The sequence below is a fragment of the Rhynchophorus ferrugineus genome, unplaced genomic scaffold, assembly GCF_030347505.1.
Source record: "Rhynchophorus ferrugineus isolate W39M unplaced genomic scaffold, kcgeb_rfMv2 rfM2, whole genome shotgun sequence".
Classification (NCBI taxonomy): domain Eukaryota; kingdom Metazoa; phylum Arthropoda; class Insecta; order Coleoptera; family Curculionidae; genus Rhynchophorus; species Rhynchophorus ferrugineus.
Genome location: NW_027472581.1, coordinates 2,997,503 through 3,020,339, shown reverse-complemented (window position 1 = coordinate 3,020,339; position 22,837 = coordinate 2,997,503). Strand labels below are relative to the sequence as shown.

General features: G+C 31.2%; 1 protein-coding gene across 5 annotated transcripts in view; it reads left to right on the top strand.

The window, feature by feature from the left end:
- Octbeta2R (Octopamine beta2 receptor) overlaps positions 1-22,837 on the top strand; it is a 179,456-nt gene that overhangs the window by 136,613 nt on the left and 20,006 nt on the right. For all 5 annotated transcript variants that reach the window (XR_013004235.1, XR_013004236.1, XM_076394683.1 and 2 more), the window contains one exon: positions 21,826-22,004. Coding sequence is in view for 3 of the 5 variants with exons in the window: in XM_076394683.1 (XP_076250798.1) it covers positions 21,983-22,004 (22 nt within the window). In the remaining 2 variants the exon portion in view is untranslated. The remainder of the gene's footprint in view (positions 1-21,825; positions 22,005-22,837) is intronic.

Here is a 22,837-nt window from a genome sequence, read left to right as displayed (position 1 = left end):
CTCCAAAATCCATTCGACAGTCATCCAAGTGGACTGTACACGATGAATCCAATCCAAAGCGTGGGAAAATTCAATAGTCAGTTGGCAAAGTTATGGCGTCTGTATTTTGCGATGCACATGGGATAATTTTCATTGAATACCTTGATAAAATAAGGACCATCAACGGCGACTATTACATAGCGTTATTGAACCGTTTGAAGGACTTAGTCGTCAAAAACCAGCCGCTTCTGAAGAAAAAGAAAGTGCTGCTTCACCAAGACAATGCACCGTGTCACAAATCAGTGAAAACGATAGCAACAATCCATGAAATGGCCTTCGAATTGCTTCCTCATCCACCGTATTCTTCAGATCTAGCCCTAAGCGACTATTACCTGTTCTCAGATCTCAGAAGAATGCTCGCTGGGAAGAAATGTTCGTCGAATGATATCGAAAAGTTGGAGGATCGCTATAATCAATGTATCACCCTTGAAGAGAATTATATTAAATGAGTAAAAAAACTAGTTTTGTCAAAACAAATGTGTTTTACTATGGTAGGCCTGGAACTTTTCAATTGATAAGTTATGCTTCTTTATTTGCCATATTTCTTGTCATATTTTTTCCATAGACATTTCGTTCTTGTTATAAATAAAAAGCGACGATTCCTGTTTGTTTTATATCAAATAAAGCGTATTATTACAAGCTGTGACTTTTATAAATTTGAGTACTTTCTCATGGACAAAACGTGCAATTTAAAAATAAAAATTGTCTCTTCGATGTAGCATGATCAGTTATTTTTTTACATTCGAACAAATAATAAAAAGCTATGGAATGAAAATATATTTCTCGTTGTATTGAAAAATAAAACAATATCCCGAATGTGTTTCGTACACATATACATATATAAAAAAGTATAAATGTAGGAATAACAGGTTTATGAATGTGAACAATGAAAAAATAAATAATCACAAAAAATGTCGTTTATAAAATGGAAAAAAGAAGAAAGTAAAAAATGTTGTAAATAAATATACCATCGATATTAACCAGCAATAAACTCTCGTTCTATAGCAACACTTTCATTCCGTAGTGTTCCCCTAACATTTCAATGCTCTTTTAGAGAAGAATTAATATTTGACTTCAGTGAACGGCTTTCACTTGAAGCTGTTCACTCAGTAGACGATATGTTAGATTCAAGGACAATATTTTAAATTTATTGTCAATGTAATTGTAAAATAATCATCTCTTTTTATAGGGGCACCTCGAGAAATCATTCTAAACCATTAAGGGCTTGTTGTTTTTGATCTGTTCTGGTCAGTAATATTTCTGCCACAATTATTGAATTACTAATATAGTAGACAAGCCAACTGTAATTGATTTTAGTGGAAAGTCTTGTTTTTTTTGTTTATTAAAATGTTTATCTAATTAATTTTATTCCAATTTCATGGTTTTCATATACTGATTTATTATATTGTAGAATAGTTATTGGGCCTATGTACAGTAACTCTAAAAATTTATAATAGTTAAGGTTACCTAAAACATGTGATTAATTTATTTTAATCAGCGTTATATACTATAAAATTGTGAAGAATTAATATAAACAACTATTAAAAAACGAACCTACCTGTAAAATTTTATGGTTTAGTATTAATGTATTAGTTTGCGTATATAAACTCCCAAAATTGCAATATCGACCCTCATTGCTTTTATTGTTTGGTATAATATAAACAGTTTTCAAATTATTATGGTGATACAACTCCGTCATATTTGAATTGTCGGTTTTAATTTCAGTGCTTTAAATATAATTAATTTGAGGTCAATAATAATAAAGACTGATGGCAAGACTGATTGAAAGAACGCAAAGCACATAACTCTCAAAGAACGATTATTTGCCACTTGCTGTAGCTTATTGAGACTGATGATTAGAAGAACTATTATTTATGAATATTCATGACCATAAAGTTTTATTGTGCATATGGTGGGATCAGCAAGATATAATACATTACGAGTTGCTAAAATGAAATAAAACTGTTTTTTTCAGATGTCTACCGACATCAATTGAACAAGTTGTGGCAAGGAATCAAAGAACTACGTTTCGTTGTAAAAAATAACTGACAGAAAACAGATATATAGTCATTCCCTTGCATAATAACGTTGGTGCCCTTCCGAGGTGGCTCCACTGGAACCAAGTGAGGATCACAGAGAGAAGGAAGGCAAATCGAGGGAAAACCTCAAATTTCAAAGGCGCGTGCAAAATTTTCACATATTTCTTATCCAAAATAATCAGATATTTGTATATAACGTGATTGTTGAACTGATTTGACGAAAAATCGGAAGTAGTTCAGTGTAAACGCCATTCAGTTTGCTTTTGACTAACTAACCATATCATATGAGAAGTCATAGAAATATTGCAGGCAACTATTTCTATAGTGTAATAGTTAGAACGTTAAGCTCACACGCGGGGGTTGCAGGTTCGATTCCCAAGAGAGCAGTAATCTTCTCTTTTCTAGTTTGGTTGGAACATTTGTCAAATCACCTAGATTATGTAGCGGGCCATAGTGGCTGAAACATTCCTTATTTTCATTAATTGTTTCTTTATTCCTATTTTTCCTCATATGGGCAAAACCTTTACTTGGGCTATCCATTATAATACTTAATAAAATGACTGTGTAATTTATTGAGTAAATATATAACACAAAAAAGAGAAAAATAACATATTGTTACAAAAGAAAAAAATGAACCGACTTGACTAAAATGAAAAAATAATCAAACTTAGACTTTTAATACAAAAAAAGAGTTATAACATAAAATATGTACGTAATAATCGTTGTAATAACTAAACAGAAATCAGTTTGAAGTCGGTAAACAAAATTTAACAGGATCAAAACAAATATAATTTAATATAACTATTTGGGCACGGTACCGACTTCAAATTATTACAACTTATTAGAACGATTATTATTTAATAATTTTATTTTAAAACGTTTTTTTTGTGTTAAAAGTGTAAATTTGACCATTTTTTACATTTTAGTGAGTTTCTTATTTATTTTTTGAAGTCGGTTCAATTTCTTTATAAAATTATTTTTTGTGTAAATAGTTTACTGAGAGTTTCATTGAATGCATCTACTGATTAATATTATTTATACCAACTCTATATTTTATACTTAATCATCTGCAGTTAGTAGAGCAAGTAAACGATTACAAACCCTTAGGAGTTCATATCAAAGCAGACGAAAGCTAACGCCAATTCAGATATTGAAATTTAATTTCCCACTCGCTAAAGTAGATTTCTCTGATCGCAAAAACGGATCCTGACTAGACTACGGTCAGTATGGTACACCACACTATCTAAATTTATACGAAGTTTCTTTAAGACTAGCCTTTCGAAGTCCATTTAATAAATCAATACTTGATTAGACACTTCTATACTGTGAGTTGATATGAGTTAGTATGAGAAACTTTATACAAAAATTAATAAGACTGTAGGTTTGTCTTTATTTCTATTCTATGTTCACAAAACTGTTTAAAATTATGAATATTGATTTTAAAACTATATTATGATTACCCTCATTAAATTACATTCCTCATTATTTAATTACATTCCTCATTTTAATTCAATCAAAGGGATAATGATCAAAATATGTGAGCAGTTATTCATAAGAAGGCTTAAGTAATGTTATGTAAAAACATCAGTTTTGGTTTTGTAATAACCAAGAACAAGTGCAAGCTTACAGACTGGTAAACAGAATAAATCTAGTATTAGTTACTAAAAGATCCAAGTACAAACTAGTATACACAAATCAACAAGTATTTCTTTATTGACATATCGCCAAATATCTTGGCATCACCATTTATGTTAAAGTCAGATATAGACCACATGTTGTGTGAAGGCTCAAAATGTGAAGTGTGCAACCCGAAGTTCAAAAAATGTTCTAGTTATTGGGTAGGTATTCAACACTGTCAGTATATACTAACCATAAGCTTTATCACCAAGTCTTGAAACTAGGGTGGATTTATAGTTTTCAATTCCGGGGTTGCACCAGCCAAAGCAATGGGAATATCATACAAAAATTCCAAAACAAAGTATTTTTGGTTGTAATTTCAGAACGTAGCGAATTAGGATAAAAACAATTAGCATATTAGTGTTAATATACTAGATTGTTATTATTTCTATAAAAAAATATTTAACACTACATTGCTAAGGAATTGTTTTTCTAGTATCTGGAAGAAGAAAAAATAAAATAATCTCGATTCTCATCCAAAACCTTTGAGAAGTTATACATAAAGAGGGTTGACATTGTAACAAATACAAGAACTAATCTTAGAGAGAAATAAATAACACTGAATTATATCCATCATATTCAGGTTTTTAACTAGGCAGTGTATTGGGTCTGATATTGCATATTTTAAGAGCAGCAAAAAGTGAAAATAATATGAGCTATCTGGTATATATAGACTGTTATATTACGGAACGTTTTCAATGTAAACTATTTATTATATATCCACGTTTTCAACTAAAGATGTAGATTAAACTATCAAAAAAACTGCTTTAATATTTTCACCTGATTTTTATGTATTTTGGTGTGATAAAAACGAAACTAATATCGCAAAAGCTCTAATATATAAAGATTTAGTAGTTTTTTTTTTTGGTCAAAATTTTGTTTCAAGATTAACGAAAAAGAAACCTTAACGCAATTTTTGTTGACAATTGTAGTTTTTATGCTCCATTCCTAGGATATTATGTACATCTTAAAGAAATCTAGAAGGTCTTGAAATTTGTTGAATAATGTTGGTACTGATGAATCAATTTCTAAGATCACTTCCCAAGTATGAAAATTGTTTTAAATTCATAGTTCCAAGGTTTTCGGGCCTATCAGAAGCAAGGACGACGGAAGGGTTTTTCCTTATCTGTTGGTTTAAAACTGACCCTCATTTAATCCTGATGACAGATCCTCAAAAAGAAAGCTGTATTGGTTTTAAGGAGGATATATACAATTTTGAGGTAACCAAGAGGACCCTTGCTATATACAGATCGTAATTAGAATTCTAAGCACATTTCAAGCTTTAGATTCCCCAATGAGTCTAAAATTAGTTTCTTTAATTTCCACCTCGAATACATTTCTGAAAATTTGAAAGATGCGAGTGAATAGCAAGACAAATTATTTAACCAGGACATTAAAGAGGAGAAAATACACCAAGAGAAATAAGGCGTCTCAATTATATCAGATGCTTTAGCTGCTTTTGCTTTTGCTTTTACTGCTGCAGAACTGAGAACTGCTTAGAACTTCATGGAGACATACAAATTTTTACGCAAGCGAAAATGTACAAAAAGAAGCCCACTAGCTAACTTATATTAATTCAGTTCCGATATATAGAGTCAAGATACCCAAAAACATAAACATTAGGTCAAATAAACAAAATTTCTAGGAGATCTGTGTTACTATTGAGACTATAAACCAGTTTCAAAAAGGTATTGTAAAATATCGGTATAATATACTTTATCTTACGTACTGTATAGCGATAGTCGCAGCCTTTTCCTATCTTTTAGGCAATTTACGGATTCCATCTTGAAATAACTATATATTTTATATGCACGAATCAATCCATTTTTTAGTATCTTCCTAAGAAGTGAAGGGGTGCACAGACAGATCACGACTGATACGTCTGATGATTTGATCTGAACAAGGAATAATTAGAAGGAGCGATGTCTGGAGAATAGTACTTCCCATTTTGATGTTTCCAGATATGTTTTTACCGATTATGAAAAATGTGGTGGAGCGTCGTCTTTGCTCGTAGTCCGGCCGCTTTTCGCATAGTTATTGGCTCAAATACGTCAATTGTAGTCGATAGCGATCCGGATTTACGATTTCATTGAGTGATGCCTTTAAATTGCCCTCTTAAAATAGTCGGCTGCCGAGGATACTCTTTGTCTTTGGTGTCAAAATCACCACTTTTGAAACGTCTAAACCAATATTAAGGTATTTAAATCCACGGACGGTTGCCATAGGTTTCACACACTATTCGACGAACTTCAACCACTTTTTCTGCCAACCGAGGTAAAAAAGAACAACTTCCCCCATATGAGATTTACTCGGTACATATTCAGACAACGCATTGAAAAATATGTTCGTTCGCATTTCAAATGAAATTGAGAAATTGAAATGAAATGAGACTGAAATTTAAAGTGACATGAGTAAGGCTTCAACAGCAATACACAGTATAGGTCCGATATTATGTTACGAAATAAACATAATAAATTCGACCACTGCTCAATCACTCGTAATGCTTGAAATTTTTTTTTTCCTTATGTGCTCGAGAGGGACATCCTTTCATGTAATCCACACTGACAACAAACATAACCGATGCTATTTTAGGACACTACATAATACAAGAAAACAAAACCAAATGCCTCGCGCAAACCCAAAGCAAAAGTTTAATTCGGCAATCTGCGAAATGGGTCAGATGGACGTAAAAACAGACATTGACTCGGGCGATATTGGCACGGCGGGTCCCCAGAATCCAAATTTATATAAAGTTTCTTGATGGTCCTGCTTTTGGGGCTGCCGTTTCGGATCGATTTCCTTATCTAGCAAAAAGAATGACGACCCCAAACATAAATGCTGATGATATTCCCGCTCCTGGCACTGATTTGAATAGTTTTGTGACTAGGCCCGGGGCTAATTTAATTTAAATTCGCGGTAATTGATATACAAGCGTGAATCGAAAATTACATCTCTAAATGTATGAAACAAAATCGTGTTATACGCAACATTTATACCGTTACACCAAAGTTAGTTACACCAAAATTATGGATATATCAATTTCTATATTTTTAATAAACAAATAGGAAATATATCGATATTTTATAAAAAATATATCCATATTTTCAAGAAAATATAAAAGTATTAATATATAGGCCTAAAAAATATTATAAATTCTAAAATTTTTCTATATTTATATTATTTATATATTTATATATTTATTATTATTCTAAACATATTAGAAAATATGGATATTTTTAATTTATAATTTTTTAATAAGTACCAAACTGTATTAAACATTTAAAATTAACTTCCAGTTTTATATATTAAGAATACTTAAAAGAGTTTTTATAAAGTTTAAGAAATATCTTAAATTTTTTTTGAAAAAATATCGAAAAATATTGGCTAACAAGAAAATCGATATATCGATCAAAGATATATCAGGAATAATATCCATATTTTATCAAAAATCTATCGATATTTTTTGTTTGGTTTGGTTTAGTTACTTGGTCAAAATATATTTCTTCTGACACTAATGAAATATGCGGTTCAAATCTTGTAGTTCAATTTGAATGCATTTTGGGTCTATACTCTCATTATTATTTTAACAACTATCGTCCATTTGTTCGTAAGAAGGTGAGAAATAGGCATGTTTATAGATATACATTACATATTGCTAGAAACTCCTTGAAAGGAAAACGCTGTCTCATTATTTGTTTCATTTCACTTTGCTTTCTGTACACCCCGCTATACTTCTTATAACGTATATGCATTATAACTAATTTTGATCACAATTTAATTAAGGAAATACAGAGAAGACAAAAAGCACTGTTCCTTACTCCTAGGTACTAAAAACGGCGGCCAACATAGAAAAAAAGCATTATAGAAATGAAATGAACCAATTAGATAGCTTCGCGGCTCTTTGCGTAGTGATTTATATAAGTAATAATTTCAAAGTGGTGATACTTAGATATTGAACGTCCCGAAATTTGTCTCCAAAATTTCTTATAAATCTCTATTTCTCTGTGTCTTTAGTACAAATAATGTATAGCGAGGTTAATGAATATAACAATATGCGAAATAAATGACAATAACTGTTAAATCGAGTGGTCAATTATTCTAAATCATTCAGTCATTCGTACCACAAAATTTACAACAGAGGATATGTGACAAATTCCTGTGCCGCTGCTTATTTTTCTTCTTTTTCTACCCTAAATCGGTTCATTTGTTGTTTAAATTAGTTACTGTAAGAAAATAATTAAATTTTAACTTAATTAGAGTAGGTTACACTCTAATATGTTTTTTCTAATTTGAGATTTTTTTATTATTCATAAAACTGATATTCAGCTTCGAAATGTATTTATAGCGATATGTTATATTGACAGAATTAATTTCCCTAAGAAGACGAGCTTATCAACAGAGTATTCCCAACTATCATTGCTAACCGTAAAAACAAAAGAAAAAATAGCTGGGTAAGCTAGCAATTCTGGTAGCTTCAAAGAAAGATGTGGGTGATCTGATAGTCAGAACTTTGTATTCATTCAAATCTATTGAAATTAATGAAACTGAATGTTTAAAGTCCCTTGATGTATATGGCTTACTACAGTATCATTTACAGCAGAAGGTTGACTAGCTACTCCTGTTGCTCAATTGAGAACGAAAGAAAATTATTGTGTTGCCTTGTCATTATTTTTTTATACAAATTATTACCTTTATTGAATTAATCCTGTCCTATATGTTTTTACCCATTTTTCTTTCGGTATTTTTAGACATTATGCATTATCCCGTCAGTGTAAAATGTCAACTTTTTAGGAAGGACTGAGACACATTATTTTAACCTACCCCTTTCCGTACTCATCGGTTTTTACGGTTAGGTGACACTCAAACATAGACATTTTTTCCCAATTGGCTTAAAACAATATTTTGATACATTTCTAGTTTCAAAAATGTGTTCATCTTTGTTTCATCTGATGAATGTTTTTATTACTTCCATTTCTACAATTAGTATATTAAAGCATTGTTTTAGCATTGTTGTTAAAGCAAATTTAGCAGACTTAAATAATATATATATATATATATATATATATATATATATATATATATATATATATATATGTATATATATATATATATATATATATATATATATATATATATGTATATATATATATATATATATATATATATATATATATATATGTATATATATATATATATATATATGTATATATATATATATATATATATATATATATATATATATATATATATGTATATATATATATATATATATATATATATATATATATATGTGTATATATATATATATATATATATATATATATATATATGTATATATATATATATATATATATATATATATTATTCCGTGTCACATCAACATAATATTATTCTCTAAAACACGTCAAAACAAGATACTGTATCAATTACAATGGAAACACTATAATTTTACAGTTACAGCATTAGTATCATCGTTTATGACCTTCGCACAGCTCGATGTTATAGCAGTTGGCAAATGGAAATATTGAAGAACAAATAATAAAAATAATATAGTCGATATAAAATATAAACAGAGAACATATATAACACTACAGCTAATTGGTGCTTTTATGGTGATATTTTTGTTGTTGGGAAGTATAATTTTAAATTAACGTTGCTCAAGTAAAGTCAAATTTTATTTGTTTATATTTTCTCAATATTTTTTCTCCTAAACCACAAACTCAGACATGTAGTATTCAAGGAAATCATAAATCATTCCGAATGTCTATGGCGATTAGAATTCCATCTCGTAGTTCGATATTCTAGACTTTTTAATTTTTGGGTGGTCAACTATGCAGTATTGCCGCTTCTTTTTAATTGTATAATAATAAGTCAACACGGCTAAAGTCAGTGATGCGTAGTTATGATCTACGGACAACTTGAAACATACATAAACGCCAGCGAATATGGTTTCTAGCGTGTGGCTTTTATCTTTCACCCTTGTCTGCATTGCACGTCTGCATAGCTGGAGAAGACAGTGCAATGGTCACAGTCCTGTTCATTTATTTATTTATTTTGAGAAATTGGCTTAGTCCTAGCGAGGACTACTAACCTTAGTGGCAGCAAATCTGGTACGTCGTGCCTTACTTTACCTTCGTACAGTATGCTCATGTCATACTTCATCTAAGCACGGTTTATCGTTATAAATTTTTTGCTTGGCTATATACATCCATTATATGTGGTTTATTGACTATCTGAAACATACATAAAAGCCACCAAACGTGATTCCTGCCGGCTCTTGGTCACAGAGTATCTAGTGTGCTTGCCTAAAGCTTTTCCCTTTGTACGCATTGTACGTTTATCATAGTCGGAATTAGAAGTGAGTACACATAGCAAATATTTCAATTATATTTTAATTTCATCCTTGTCATTGAAAATTGGTTGCTCAGGTATGTTTTATTATATTGGCAGAATTATCACCCTGCCACCTCAAACATCAAGATTTCGCATGATTATTTTCATTATCTATTTTGTCATTTATTGAGCAAGTAGTTGTTATAATATTTATTTTGATCTCCGATTTTATTTATTTAACATGTTTAATTTCTTATTATCGTTTTCTTACACTTATTGTTTGACAAATAGTTTCTTAAAAATGTACTTAAAACATTAATAACCAGAGCTTCATATGTGATTTAAAAGTAAAATAATTATGCAGTATAATTTTAAATAGTCATTGCTCATTATGAAAACATAATAACAAGAGCTTCAGCTTTGAGTCAAAATCAAAATAGGTATGATTAAAAGTCATCCATAATTACTCTACATAATCACCACGAACACGTAGCTTAATTTCGACGTTCTAGAAAAGCCCGCGTCTGGATCCGCAAGAAAGCTTAGGAGCTAAAATAGGAACGATCGCAGATGCACCAGAGCGAAATGGCAAACGAAATTTGCAATTCAATTCGCAATCAAATTAAATCAAAATTCAGAGGAGCAAATGCGATTCGCTTCTAATTCAGCTCGAATGGAGAAAAATTGCGCTTATTTACACGACATTTTGCTATAGGGTTTAGCCGATTTTCCTTGAGGTAATGAAAATGTATCTTTAGTTACTATTTTACCTTCAGCTAGAAATGATAGGCCAAAATATTGAGCGCACATATTTCAATAAAATATATATATAAATATATATATATATATATATATATATATATATATATATATATATATATATATATATATATATATATATATAGCATTTATTTATAGATTATTCAATATCCCAGGGATATATATTTATATCTCTTGGAGTTATTGAATATACTGACATGATGGCTTATCTCTATCTTTATATATATAATTATTCTGTACATGTTTATGCCATTAAATTTCTAAGCGGTTGGGCGAATTTTGACGTTTCCTGAAATTTATCGAAAGCCTAGAAATGGCTGTTATTATCCTTCAGATCAGTGATATGGATTATTCAAATCTGATATAACTTAATATATTTTCATGGCTACACTTCCCCTTAAAAAGACATCTATTAAAAGAAACTATTAGAAAAAATATATATATCAAATCATTTTCTATCATTTCCAACAACTTTTTCTCTACTTTTTGTCAATATGATGATATCATATCAAGAAAATGCCTCTTTTGTTTTTTTACAGTTCTTTTTGATGTTGATAGACATCTGCAGTAACGGTTTCCGTAACGTAATGTTTTAAATATTGCTGCTGACCCACCATACATACCTAGCAAAATACCTAGCAAAACTTGCGTCCGCGAAAATTTCGCTTCGGTATCGATGTTAATGGCTCTGCTGGTCTAATTCATGATATTCCGAGATTGAGATTATCTTTATTCTTATTTAATTTTCATTTCCAATCACAATACGCTATATAAGACACTACTTTTATTGCTAGCAAAAAACTAAATTGCGATGCCTGTTTTAATGAATATTATCTTGTTGCAAAAGCTAAATCATTAACAGCTAAGCTATCTGAAAATTATTGTTAGTTCAATATGAATTTTTGTCCAATTTTCAATTTTCAAACAAACATTATCTAAAGACATAATTGCTAAAGAAGCTCCTGGTTTTGACCTAATTACTAGAAGAAACTCAAAAGAGCTTTCAGAAAAATGCACCAAATTAACAACATTTAATGCTACGCTACGAGTTAATAACTTTCATAGCTTTTGGAAAGTGGTTCAAATCATTATGATTCTCAAACCTGGGAAAGAATCAGAACACGAAGATAAGAATCTTATAGAGTGATACGAATCTCCTCTTATCACCCTATAAGACTATTACCTGTGATCTCTAAACTTCTTGAAAAACTGTACATAAAATGACTCAAAATAATCCCAGAAGAGATAAATATTAAGCCTTCGACAAGGTGTGGCACACTGGTCTGCATATCATAAGCACATTCAACTGCTGAAATTATACATCACGGATAGACATTTTATTGTGAAACAAGTTGACGAATACACTGATCTATATCCAGTATATTCGGGTACTCCGCATTTCGGTATTCTTGGCCCATTGTTGGCCCTTTGTATACAGCTGACTCACCGACCTCAAGAAACACTATTGTTGCAATATATGCTGATGATATAGCGGTTTTATCGTCGCAAGAGGATTTAATATCAGCGACAAGAAACCTATAACTTAATCTTAACAAAGTCGAATTGTGATTGAAAGCGTGGCGTATTAAAGCAAATGAGACACAATCTACCGATATGATATTCACCCTTTGTTTAAAAAGAACTTGTCCATAAGTAAATTTAAATAATCATAAACTTCCGCAAGCAGACAACGTTAAATATACGGGAATACATTTTGATCGACGTTTAACATGGACAAAACATATAGTGGCAAAACGCAAACAGTTTGAGCTTAAACCAAACCCAATTTATTGGCTGATATGGCATAAATCTAAATTATTATTAGATAACAAGGTTTTGGTGCAGAAGTCAATACTTAGGCCCATTTGGACCTATGTTATTTAACTGTAGGATACAACTCACAATTCTAACATAGCTATCCTCCATAGGTTCCAGAATAAAGTGTTGCGAGTCATCGTCTATATTACGTCTCCAACAAAATGATTCAGCGCGATATGCCCTTTGAACTCATGGAATGTGATTCGAAGTGTTGGAATAAGTTAGAATATTCTTTAGAATAAGTTAGAATATACAAAATGTGTTAGAGTAATATCTAGATAAAATTTAGATTATAATTTGTACAGCAGATCTCTTACTGGAGCGATCTTCTACATGTCAGCACAGTTATATAAAGGAAACCATATAATAATACTTATTACTCACGGGCAGATTGTTAAAGTTCGAAGAGATTTATTTTAAAAAATTCCAAATTAACTATTATACTTACTCCGAATAAAACAAGTATTATGCCCGGTCTTATCAGATAAGAGACTAGGTATGATGCGATATTGATACTTTAAGTTCAAAGAAAGCTAAATTCAGAAATTAAAAAAAAATACTAACCCTAAGCTCAGATAATATTGAGAAGGCTTTTGAACATTTTTGTAAAGGAATAGATGCCAAAAATATTAAATGATACAGCAAAGTACACTGTAATATGAAAATTAAAAAAAAACTATAAAGATGCATTTACATTGGCGATTTCTACCCCAAACTTTATTAACCACCCCGGCCGACTACTTCCTATTTATACCAAAGCCATATAGACTTCATAATCAGCTGCCTTATTAAGCCTCTTTATGTGCCTCTTCTGACTCTATAAACTGGCTATTTTCATTAGATCACCAAAATATATTGTCCGTTACCTATTTTAATAGCAAATGAATATAGAAGAAGTATTTTAATAACCCACTGTCGTTACAATTCGGTTCTATACTTGCTCTGTACTAACAAGACCCTACCATTTGTTTCAATCTTCTGTTTGTCGAGGACCTTGCCTGAGGTGCATCCTTCATCTTTCCAGGACTTGAGTACTTTCCATCATCTTCTTTTTACCGACTATTAATCTCTGTATATTTTCGATTAACTTTTTGGAGAAACAATTTAGAAATATTCTCTAATGTATTTAGTTCTTTCTTATCGATCCATATTCCTGAAAGGTTTAGAGAATACAAATCATCGCTGGTAAAAAGGAGACTCTAAAGTATAAAATATAAAACTAAAAAATATTTTTAACAAAAAATTGAACGGCCTTCAAAAAATAAATAAGAAACTCACTAAAAATTAAAAAATTATAAATCCAAGATTTTAAACACAAAGAAAATCTTTTGAAACTAAAATATATAACTAACAGTTGTTGTGATAACTAAATAAAAATGAAGAAAAAACTTAATTAACCTATCTACTACACGTATTTTATACTCTACTATGTTATTTACACACAATTTAACTTAATACCTACCTAAACCTATTTATCTATTTACAATATTATTTTAACTACTACCAACTGATCACTTTCAAGCCGGTGCCGAGCATAAAAAATTAAATTTGTTTTGTTCGTAATTCAATTTTGAGTATGCTACAAAATATTATTATTAATTTTTTATTAGTTGGTCTTTTTAGTGTTAGATATGTACCCAATAAATTACACAGTTATTTCATTAAGTATTACAATGAATATCCCAATTAAAACAGCAGCCCGTATGAGGGAAAGTAGCAATAAATAAACTGTTGATTAAAAATAAGTAAGGCTTCAGGACCCGGGGTCCGCTACCTAGTCTAGGTGATTCAACAAATTTTTCAACCAAATTAGAGGAGAAGCTTCAACATCCACGTGGTAGGATAACGTTCACATTTGTATAACATGTTTCTACGGCACGTCATATCGTAGGATTTTCTCTTAAAAAGCAAACTGAACGGTTTTTACATTAAATTATTTCCGATCTTTTGTCATAGCAGTTCAGCTAACGTTATTGTTATAGACAAATATCTGATTATTTTAGATAAAAAATATGTGGAAACTTTGTACGTGCCTTTGAAATTTCAGATTTTTCCCTCTAACAGAAACGTGTTGATGATTCTTGGCAGTGTTTAGCCATGTTAAAAGATAAAAAACATGAATTTTTACGTCGATATAAGAGAATGGATTCAACACCTCTCTTCGGAATCAAAGCGATCATATGATTGGACAGCAACTGGTCTATCACCAGTCTATGTCTATATTGAGGTAAAATATAAATCGTTCTAAAAAATCGTATGGAAATATTAGAGCGCGTTGGAATCATTTTGCGGCTCTTGAAGAAGATTACATTTGAACAAAAGAAACGCGTTTCCTTTGTTATACCCGGGACTTTTCAGCTCATTTGTTAAGGTAGTCATACCTATCGAATTATATATATATATATATATATATATATATATATATATACATACAGTCAAACATAGAACCTCCTCCATTTTCGAAGTCGGTTAAAAATAAACTAAATTATTAGTTCACTCAACTAACATTTGGTACCAATAGTCACTTTTCCCTTTATTTATATTACAAACTCATTTTAAACCATATATCTCGATTAAAAAGTCGCAATGTATACTGATATTGCAGCGCGACAAATTTATTTCTATAAATAAATCTACTAAATTTTCATTTTGGCTTCGGACCAATATCCAAGATTATGTTCGTAGAGATAAGAAAACAAAAAATGTCTGTACGTTATTATAAAGCTCGACCATTTAAATCAATTACAATATGAACTGGAGGGAATAAGATGTTTATTTGATAATAAGCAAGAAAATATCAGTTTTTATCACGAAATCGTATTAAATGAATCCTAAACGCTCTTGGATCGATTTAGATTTAACTAAAAAAAGTTGTTATAATTTTATGTTTATGATTTTTCTTGTAAAATTAAAATATTTTCCAGAATCGTTCAATATGTTTGGGTGAACAACGTTAAGAACATACATAAGAAATATTAGGCGTATGTATGTATTTTGATCATTTTTTTCATTTTAATAAGGCATTTATTGCGAAAAAATGTTAAAATATGTGTTAATAACAATTATTTTTTATACAAAAATATTTTAGTCGTAATAAGAACTTCATCATTGAAGTTGTCGTTATATACATTCTCAGTAATTCGGTCAGTGATATGAATGAGACGGCCAGCTGAATATCGTGGTACCGCTAGCCTGCAGGCAGAGGCCCCCCTGCTTTTCTGTTGGAAGCAGACAGATATTTGTGCTAGAAAATGTAAACGATGAGTTATCGGACCATACCTCATTCTTTCAATCATCAATTCGCCAGATTTGCCCCACTTTTTGCAGGTTAACATTTGTTAGCGTTATAAAGGGTAGTGCAATCGTAACTCTTTCATGAATATTAGCTTTGTGAGGCTCCCCCCGTAATGTATTTGTCTAAACATTATTATTCAAGTGAGTGTTGTATTCTCCAATCATTATTTGGACTCAATAATGTTTAATCTTCATCGGTCGCTGTCAGTTAATCTTAAGTTTGGTCCATTGATCCTCTTCACCAATTACGTTTTACCATGTTTTCTGGTTTTCATACACTGGAATATAATTTACAAGACTTGACATGAAACACATGGCCTGAAACGCCCCGGGCCCAACATACGTATGGCGCTAGTTTTATTGCATTCACCGCTTTTTCAGTGAGTACTAACACTCGAAGGAAAGCTGTTAGAATTTCATGATATGGTACTCATAAGTTTGTGAGTTATTGTTCTAAGAGTGACACTACTTTTATTATTTTCAAAACAATGTATCAAAAATTATTTCGTGTTTTAATTTTACACTCCTTCTTGATGGTAAAAATACCGTTCAAGTAAAGCAACGGCTTGAAAAGTATTATAAGGACTCCGCTTCATCAGAAACAACAATAAAACGTTGGTTTTCTGGTTTCAAAGGTGGTTGTAGAGATACCGATGATGCAGAACGCAGAGGACGTTCAAATGATTACCACCTCATTTAAAACATGGAAACCCCAGGAAACATTTAAAAAATCCGAAAAATCGTTTGGAATGATCGGAAACGGAAGTAGCGTTAGTTACCTGATATCGTAAAGATGTCAAAAGAACGTGTTGGTTTTATGTACCATAATAATTTGACTATGAGAAAGCTCTGTTCAAAGTGGGCGCAGCGTTTGCTCACTGTTGACCAAAAACACAAACGTGTTGATGATTCTTGGCAGTGTTTGGCCATGTTTAAAGATAACAAACCTGAATTTTTACGTCGATATAAGAGAATGGATTCAACACCTCTCTTCGGAATCAAAACGATCTTCATATGATTGGACAGCAACTGATCTATCACCAGCCTATGTCTATATTGAGGTAAAACATGAATCGTTCTAAAAAGTCGTATTGAAATATAGAGCGGCGTTAGAATCATTGTGTGGCTCTTGAAGAAGATTACGTTTGAACAAGAGCAACGTGTTTTCTTCATTATACCCGGGACTTTTCAGCCCATTTGTTAAGGTAATCATAGCTATCGAACTAGTTATACGGTAACAGTATTACCAATATTTAACAAGATATACCGTATTGGAGAATGTTCATATACTATTATACTTATTGTCTTTTAGCCAATTTCTTAACGGCTGATATGTTTATTTCAGTAAGGAAGGTAAATGTTTAAATTATTTCAGTTGTTTGCTTCTAAATACTAAATTTGTCGCTGTTAGGAAACTATTAATCTATTTAATTTACTATACGTTATGCGTTATGTTTAATTAACTATGTTAGCGTCTGTATACTTCTCCACAACCTAATATATTAGAATTCCAATTTTGTTGAAATATTAATATATTTTTATTAAAAAATTATGCTTGATATCACAAAATTATGTTCCAATCGTTATCAATAGAAATATATTCATACTGGTGGTTAATATTCTTCATGCACGAAAACACGCTATTTAGGACGTAAATTATTTCGTATTCTTTCGACGTAATTTTACTGCTGAATTAATTAATGTCCTTGAGACGAGGAACTTGCGATGTCCAATAAGCAAGCAATAAACATCGCCGGAGCCTAGAAGCTTTTAGGAATATATATATGCAAATCCAGGTTTATAAAACAAACTAGAACCGTCGGAATTTAATTTCAAAACTCGGCTCTGTCGGACCGGAGACTGGGCCAAGATAAATTAGCCGAAACCAGAAAAATTATCAGTGGCCCTCTTTCTTTTTCTCTTTTCGGTCGGTCATTATTTCGCGTCTACGGCAATAAATTAGAGGTCTTGGTACGTTACCGCTGGTAACGTAATTAAAGAGAAAACATTTACATCTCAACCGCCGTTAATTTTTATTCGCCTAGTTACCGAGTGATATATACAACTTCTGTCTTTGTTGGGAAAATGTTTCGTTCATCGTCTGCTGATTTTTAATATTTTCTTTTAACGGACCCTGTTAAGAATTTGCTTTAAATTATCGGTTTTTCGGGAAAAACTGTTGGTCGTTTGAGCACAACCTTTCATTGAGCCATTTTCTAACTTCATCGAAGTTGGTTAAGTGCTGCTCTGCAAACGAGTGTCACTTGGATACGAAAAGGTCGGGCGAGGCAAGGTCTGGAGAATATGGTGAGTGCGATAAAATGTCCCATCTAAATGCTTTCAACATTTTCTTGACCCGCTTTGCTTTATAAAATGGCATGTTATCATTCCAAATCACTTTTGAGTACCTTCGGGTCCATTCTGGACGCTCTTTCATCATTGCATGGTACAAATTTATCATTTATTGTCGGTAGTGATCACTATTAACCGTTTAACCAGGTTTCAACAATTCGTAAGACACCACACCAATATTATGCTTATAAACACAGAGAATGGTCCTGCGCCCAAAACGATTTGGCCCCGAAGTCGATCAACAGGCTTCGCTAGGCGATAACCATGATTTTTTGCACATTCCATAAAACAAATCCACTTTTCATCATCCGTCACTATTCGATACATATCTTCCGATCATATTTAGCAGCATTTTACTAGATTTTTCTATCTTTTGGATTTTCCCTATGGCTCGTAATCGGCCGCTAATGGTTCCTTGGGCCACAGATAACGCTTCTGCCAATTGTTTTTGAGTTTGGGTTAGGTCTTCATCCAATAACACTTGCAGTCGCGGTCTACCAGAATGTTCTTAATCTTGCACGTCACATTCACCACTTTTTAATTTTCAAAACCAAGCCTCAAATGTGGAAACCGCTTTTAGTGTTTTTTTTTGTTAAATGAGAAAAATAAAGCGTGCAGTAAAGTAAATTTCACATTTTGTCAATAAAAAGCTAGTTCTCTTGTCGTCGTTGGAGGACTTCTTCGATAACTCTCGTAGCAAACTACCTTTGGAGCCCTTTTATTTGTTTATTGTTGTTGATGCACTTTGTGCCCTGGTTGCCCTGGAAATAATGAAAAACCATACTTTACCAAATTTATCTGTATTCATTACAATTAAGTGATCCAAGGTCATCTTCAATATGGGTCTTTCTATCTAGATTTTTCGACATTGAATTATAAATTGTAGGAAATGATATGAAATGAAATCATTATACACATTTTTCTCTCTGACTTTCTGAACACAAGGCCTTTGACACAATACTACATTTGTATATAGTCTCAAGTCATAACTCTTTACTAATATCACAGCTTATACAGCAAACCTTTAAATGGTTTAATAAATTAGATCGCCACACCTTTTCAACATAACATATATATGTGATAATAGATGATACACACGTGGTATTTCATAAATAAAACTACTAAGAACAGTAGAACAGTTATAGTTTATTTGAGAGAATAGTGTTTTAGAACTACTTCTAATAATATTATAATAATATAATACGTGGCCGATACGATAAATAAGCGAATAACGCCTATCCATATATCAATCCAGTCTCTCCACCTGACGAGCCATGTCGTATGGACCACTACTACGAGGATACTTTACTTCACAAGTTTCTCCAGATTTGGCGCTAGCCCATATTGAGCTCCATTTAATTTTAAAATAGAGAATAATCCGAATTTGGTGCAAATGTACATACAGCTTTATTTACTTACTTTTTTATCGTGATTATTAAATTTAATGCTGAAAATATATATATAAAAAGGTAAATAGGTTTAGGAGGTTAACAAAAATGGCAAAAAATCGGAAATTGGGCATTTTATTTAAAAAAGTATTATAATAAAAGTATTATATTAAAAGTATTTGTAATAAAACAAAATAATAAAAATATAATTAATATATGTCCAGTCATTCTATTTGTATAAAAACATCATATTACACATCATTATTTTTATACACAAATTTGATAAATAATTGATTTAATATTGAAACTATATATAAAGAGGGAAATAAACATTGAAATTTTTTTTAAATAACATTTTATTTAAAAAATTATTGAATAAAATAAAATAGTAAAAATAATTTCTATATGCCTTTCTATTTGGATAAAAACACTATATTTAAATTAATTTACATATTTGAACAATTAACAAGATTTCCAGGAAACATATAAATAAACATTACACATTATATATTAAAGCCGAGTGAAAAAGCCACACTATATATAAGAGCAGTGAAATTATCCTAAAAATCTCCAAATATCAATCATTTATATCAAATATGATCGCTACTATTCTTGATACATAAACCCCATTAATGAATTGACTACCTCGAGCTTTCGATTAATATATCGTAAAATCTCAGTCAATACATATTTTTTTGACAAAATAATTTATTTACTTATACTCTTACACAATAATGCATTGTACTTTCCTTATCAGTAGATCATTAGGGTGTCGTTGATAGTTTTATAATTTGTTTATTATGTTGATTCAGGTCTACTTTTAATAGCAAATTTAATTATTTCATAGTATCACTGTACGCTGTTCTTACATCTTAGCAAAATGCTGTCTAATTTCTTCTTCTCTGAATCTCACATTATTCAACTATCGCCCTTAACAAATACTACTTACACCTTGCCTATACGTTAAAATTTAAATTATTACTTAAATATGTTATATTTAAAATAAATGTCTAATTATTACCGGTTACAACAATTTTAGCTACTATTCTTGATGGATAAACCTCACTAATGACTTGACTACTTCCAAAACAACAAGATTCGTTTTCTTCTCTGTTCTTGTTATCATTAAATTTTGATATATGTTGATAATTATTCGATGTGGCAGCTAACATTTACACTATGAATAAAATTGATGCTGTTTGGATTTTATGACTTTTAAAAATTTAACCTGACATTCTGTACCTCCCCTTGTTCTTCCATATTTAGAGGCCAGTGTATGTTAGTGTATGTTATAACACAACAATTTAATTTAATTATTATTACGATAGAATTATTAATATAACACGAACTGTAAATATTCTAGACTTTTTGTTGTTTTGACATGATCGACTGTACCGATCAACTCGAAAAGAATGTACCGCCATTAGATAAGGAAGTCGATTTAGAACTAACGTATCCTTCTAATACACCACCATAATACACCACCAGGGCCACCAACTCGGGCTACTTTTTGGGTTAAGGAATAGATGGTCATATATACATATAAAAAAAAGTTTAATTTTTCCTTATAGTAATACTGTAATATTAAAGTACTACCCTGATTTTGAAAGTCAACTAAAACAATTAACTCATTATTATTATTATTATTTATTTAATTATTAGTTATTTTTCCTTATAACCTAATATTCCAATTATACTGTTATTGAGATTCAATTATATTATATAATTAAAATGCTCCCCTAGATTTTGAAAATCTCTTCAACAGAAACATTTAATAGTGACATAAGTGAAGCACTAATTGTTTCCTCAACATAATTAACCCGAAATTTATAATCCTAATACTGTACGTGCGTTCGATGAAGTAATATTTCCTTTCGCGAAATACACGCCATATTTTGGCAATAAATTTCAACCATTTAATTATTACGCTTATATTAACAATCTGTTCTTGGATATATTTCATCCTTCCCCAGACAACTCAATCATCCTTTTCGCATTAATATCCCTCTGATGACTTTGGCTCGGCGCCCCGACCGCCTTCACAAGAAGAGGCAAAAAATTAATCTCGCACCATTAATTACGCGCCGGGTTTTTCTCTGTTCCAGATCGCACCGTCAGTCAATCAGACGGGAGCTCATTCCAGGAGGGAGTCCTTTAAGTGATATTCATCTTTCGGATAAAAATGGATATTTGCCAATTGAAAACTGTCAATCCGGAGGTCAGTAGCTTGGCCGCTAGATAGACTGCGAAAGTTAACTTGGAATGGATAGCGGGAAGTTTCAAAGTAAGTTATTCTCAATTTATTCTATATATACCAAGTTCTCGTTGTCTTTCTGTTTATTAACTTACTCAGAGCAGAGATGTTGCAAATGAAGAATTTTTAACATTTTCCAGATTGAATTATGTCGATGCTGATTGCAAGTTTTTTTTAAAGAAATGATGAAATGATGAATAAAATGAATTTAAGTCCAATTGAAAAAGTCCTGACACATAGATGGCGCTAATAAAATTAAATCCATATCTTTTAGTTAGCCGTAACCCTCAAAGATGCGTGTATAAATTTGACAGCTACGGGATCATTAGTTTTTGAATTATAGCATTTTGAGTGAAGTAACTTTTATTATTGTAAAAAAAGGATAAAAAGGAATTTCGGTTGTTGATAAAATATTACTTTTTGAAGGGAAAAAATACAGTTGAAGCAAAAACATGGCTTGATGCCGAGTTTCCGGACACTGCCCCAGGAAAATCAACTATCAATGATTGGGGTATTAAGTTTAGACGTTGTGAAATGAGCACCGAAGACGGTGAACGCAGTGGACGCTCAAGAGAGGTTGTTACCGACAAAAACACCAAAAAAATTCACAAAATTATTTTGAAGATACCAACTGATCGTGTACATCATATCATTGAGAAAGCTCTGTGAAAAGTGAGTGCCGCGCGAACTCACCAAAAACAACGACGAGTTGATGATTCGGAGCAGGGTTTAAAGATGATCAAGCGTAATAAACCCGAGTTTTTGCATCCATATGTAACAATGGAGTAAACATGGCTTCATCATTTCACTCTGATGTCCTATCGATAATCATTCGAGTGTACTGCACACGATTGACCCGCTCC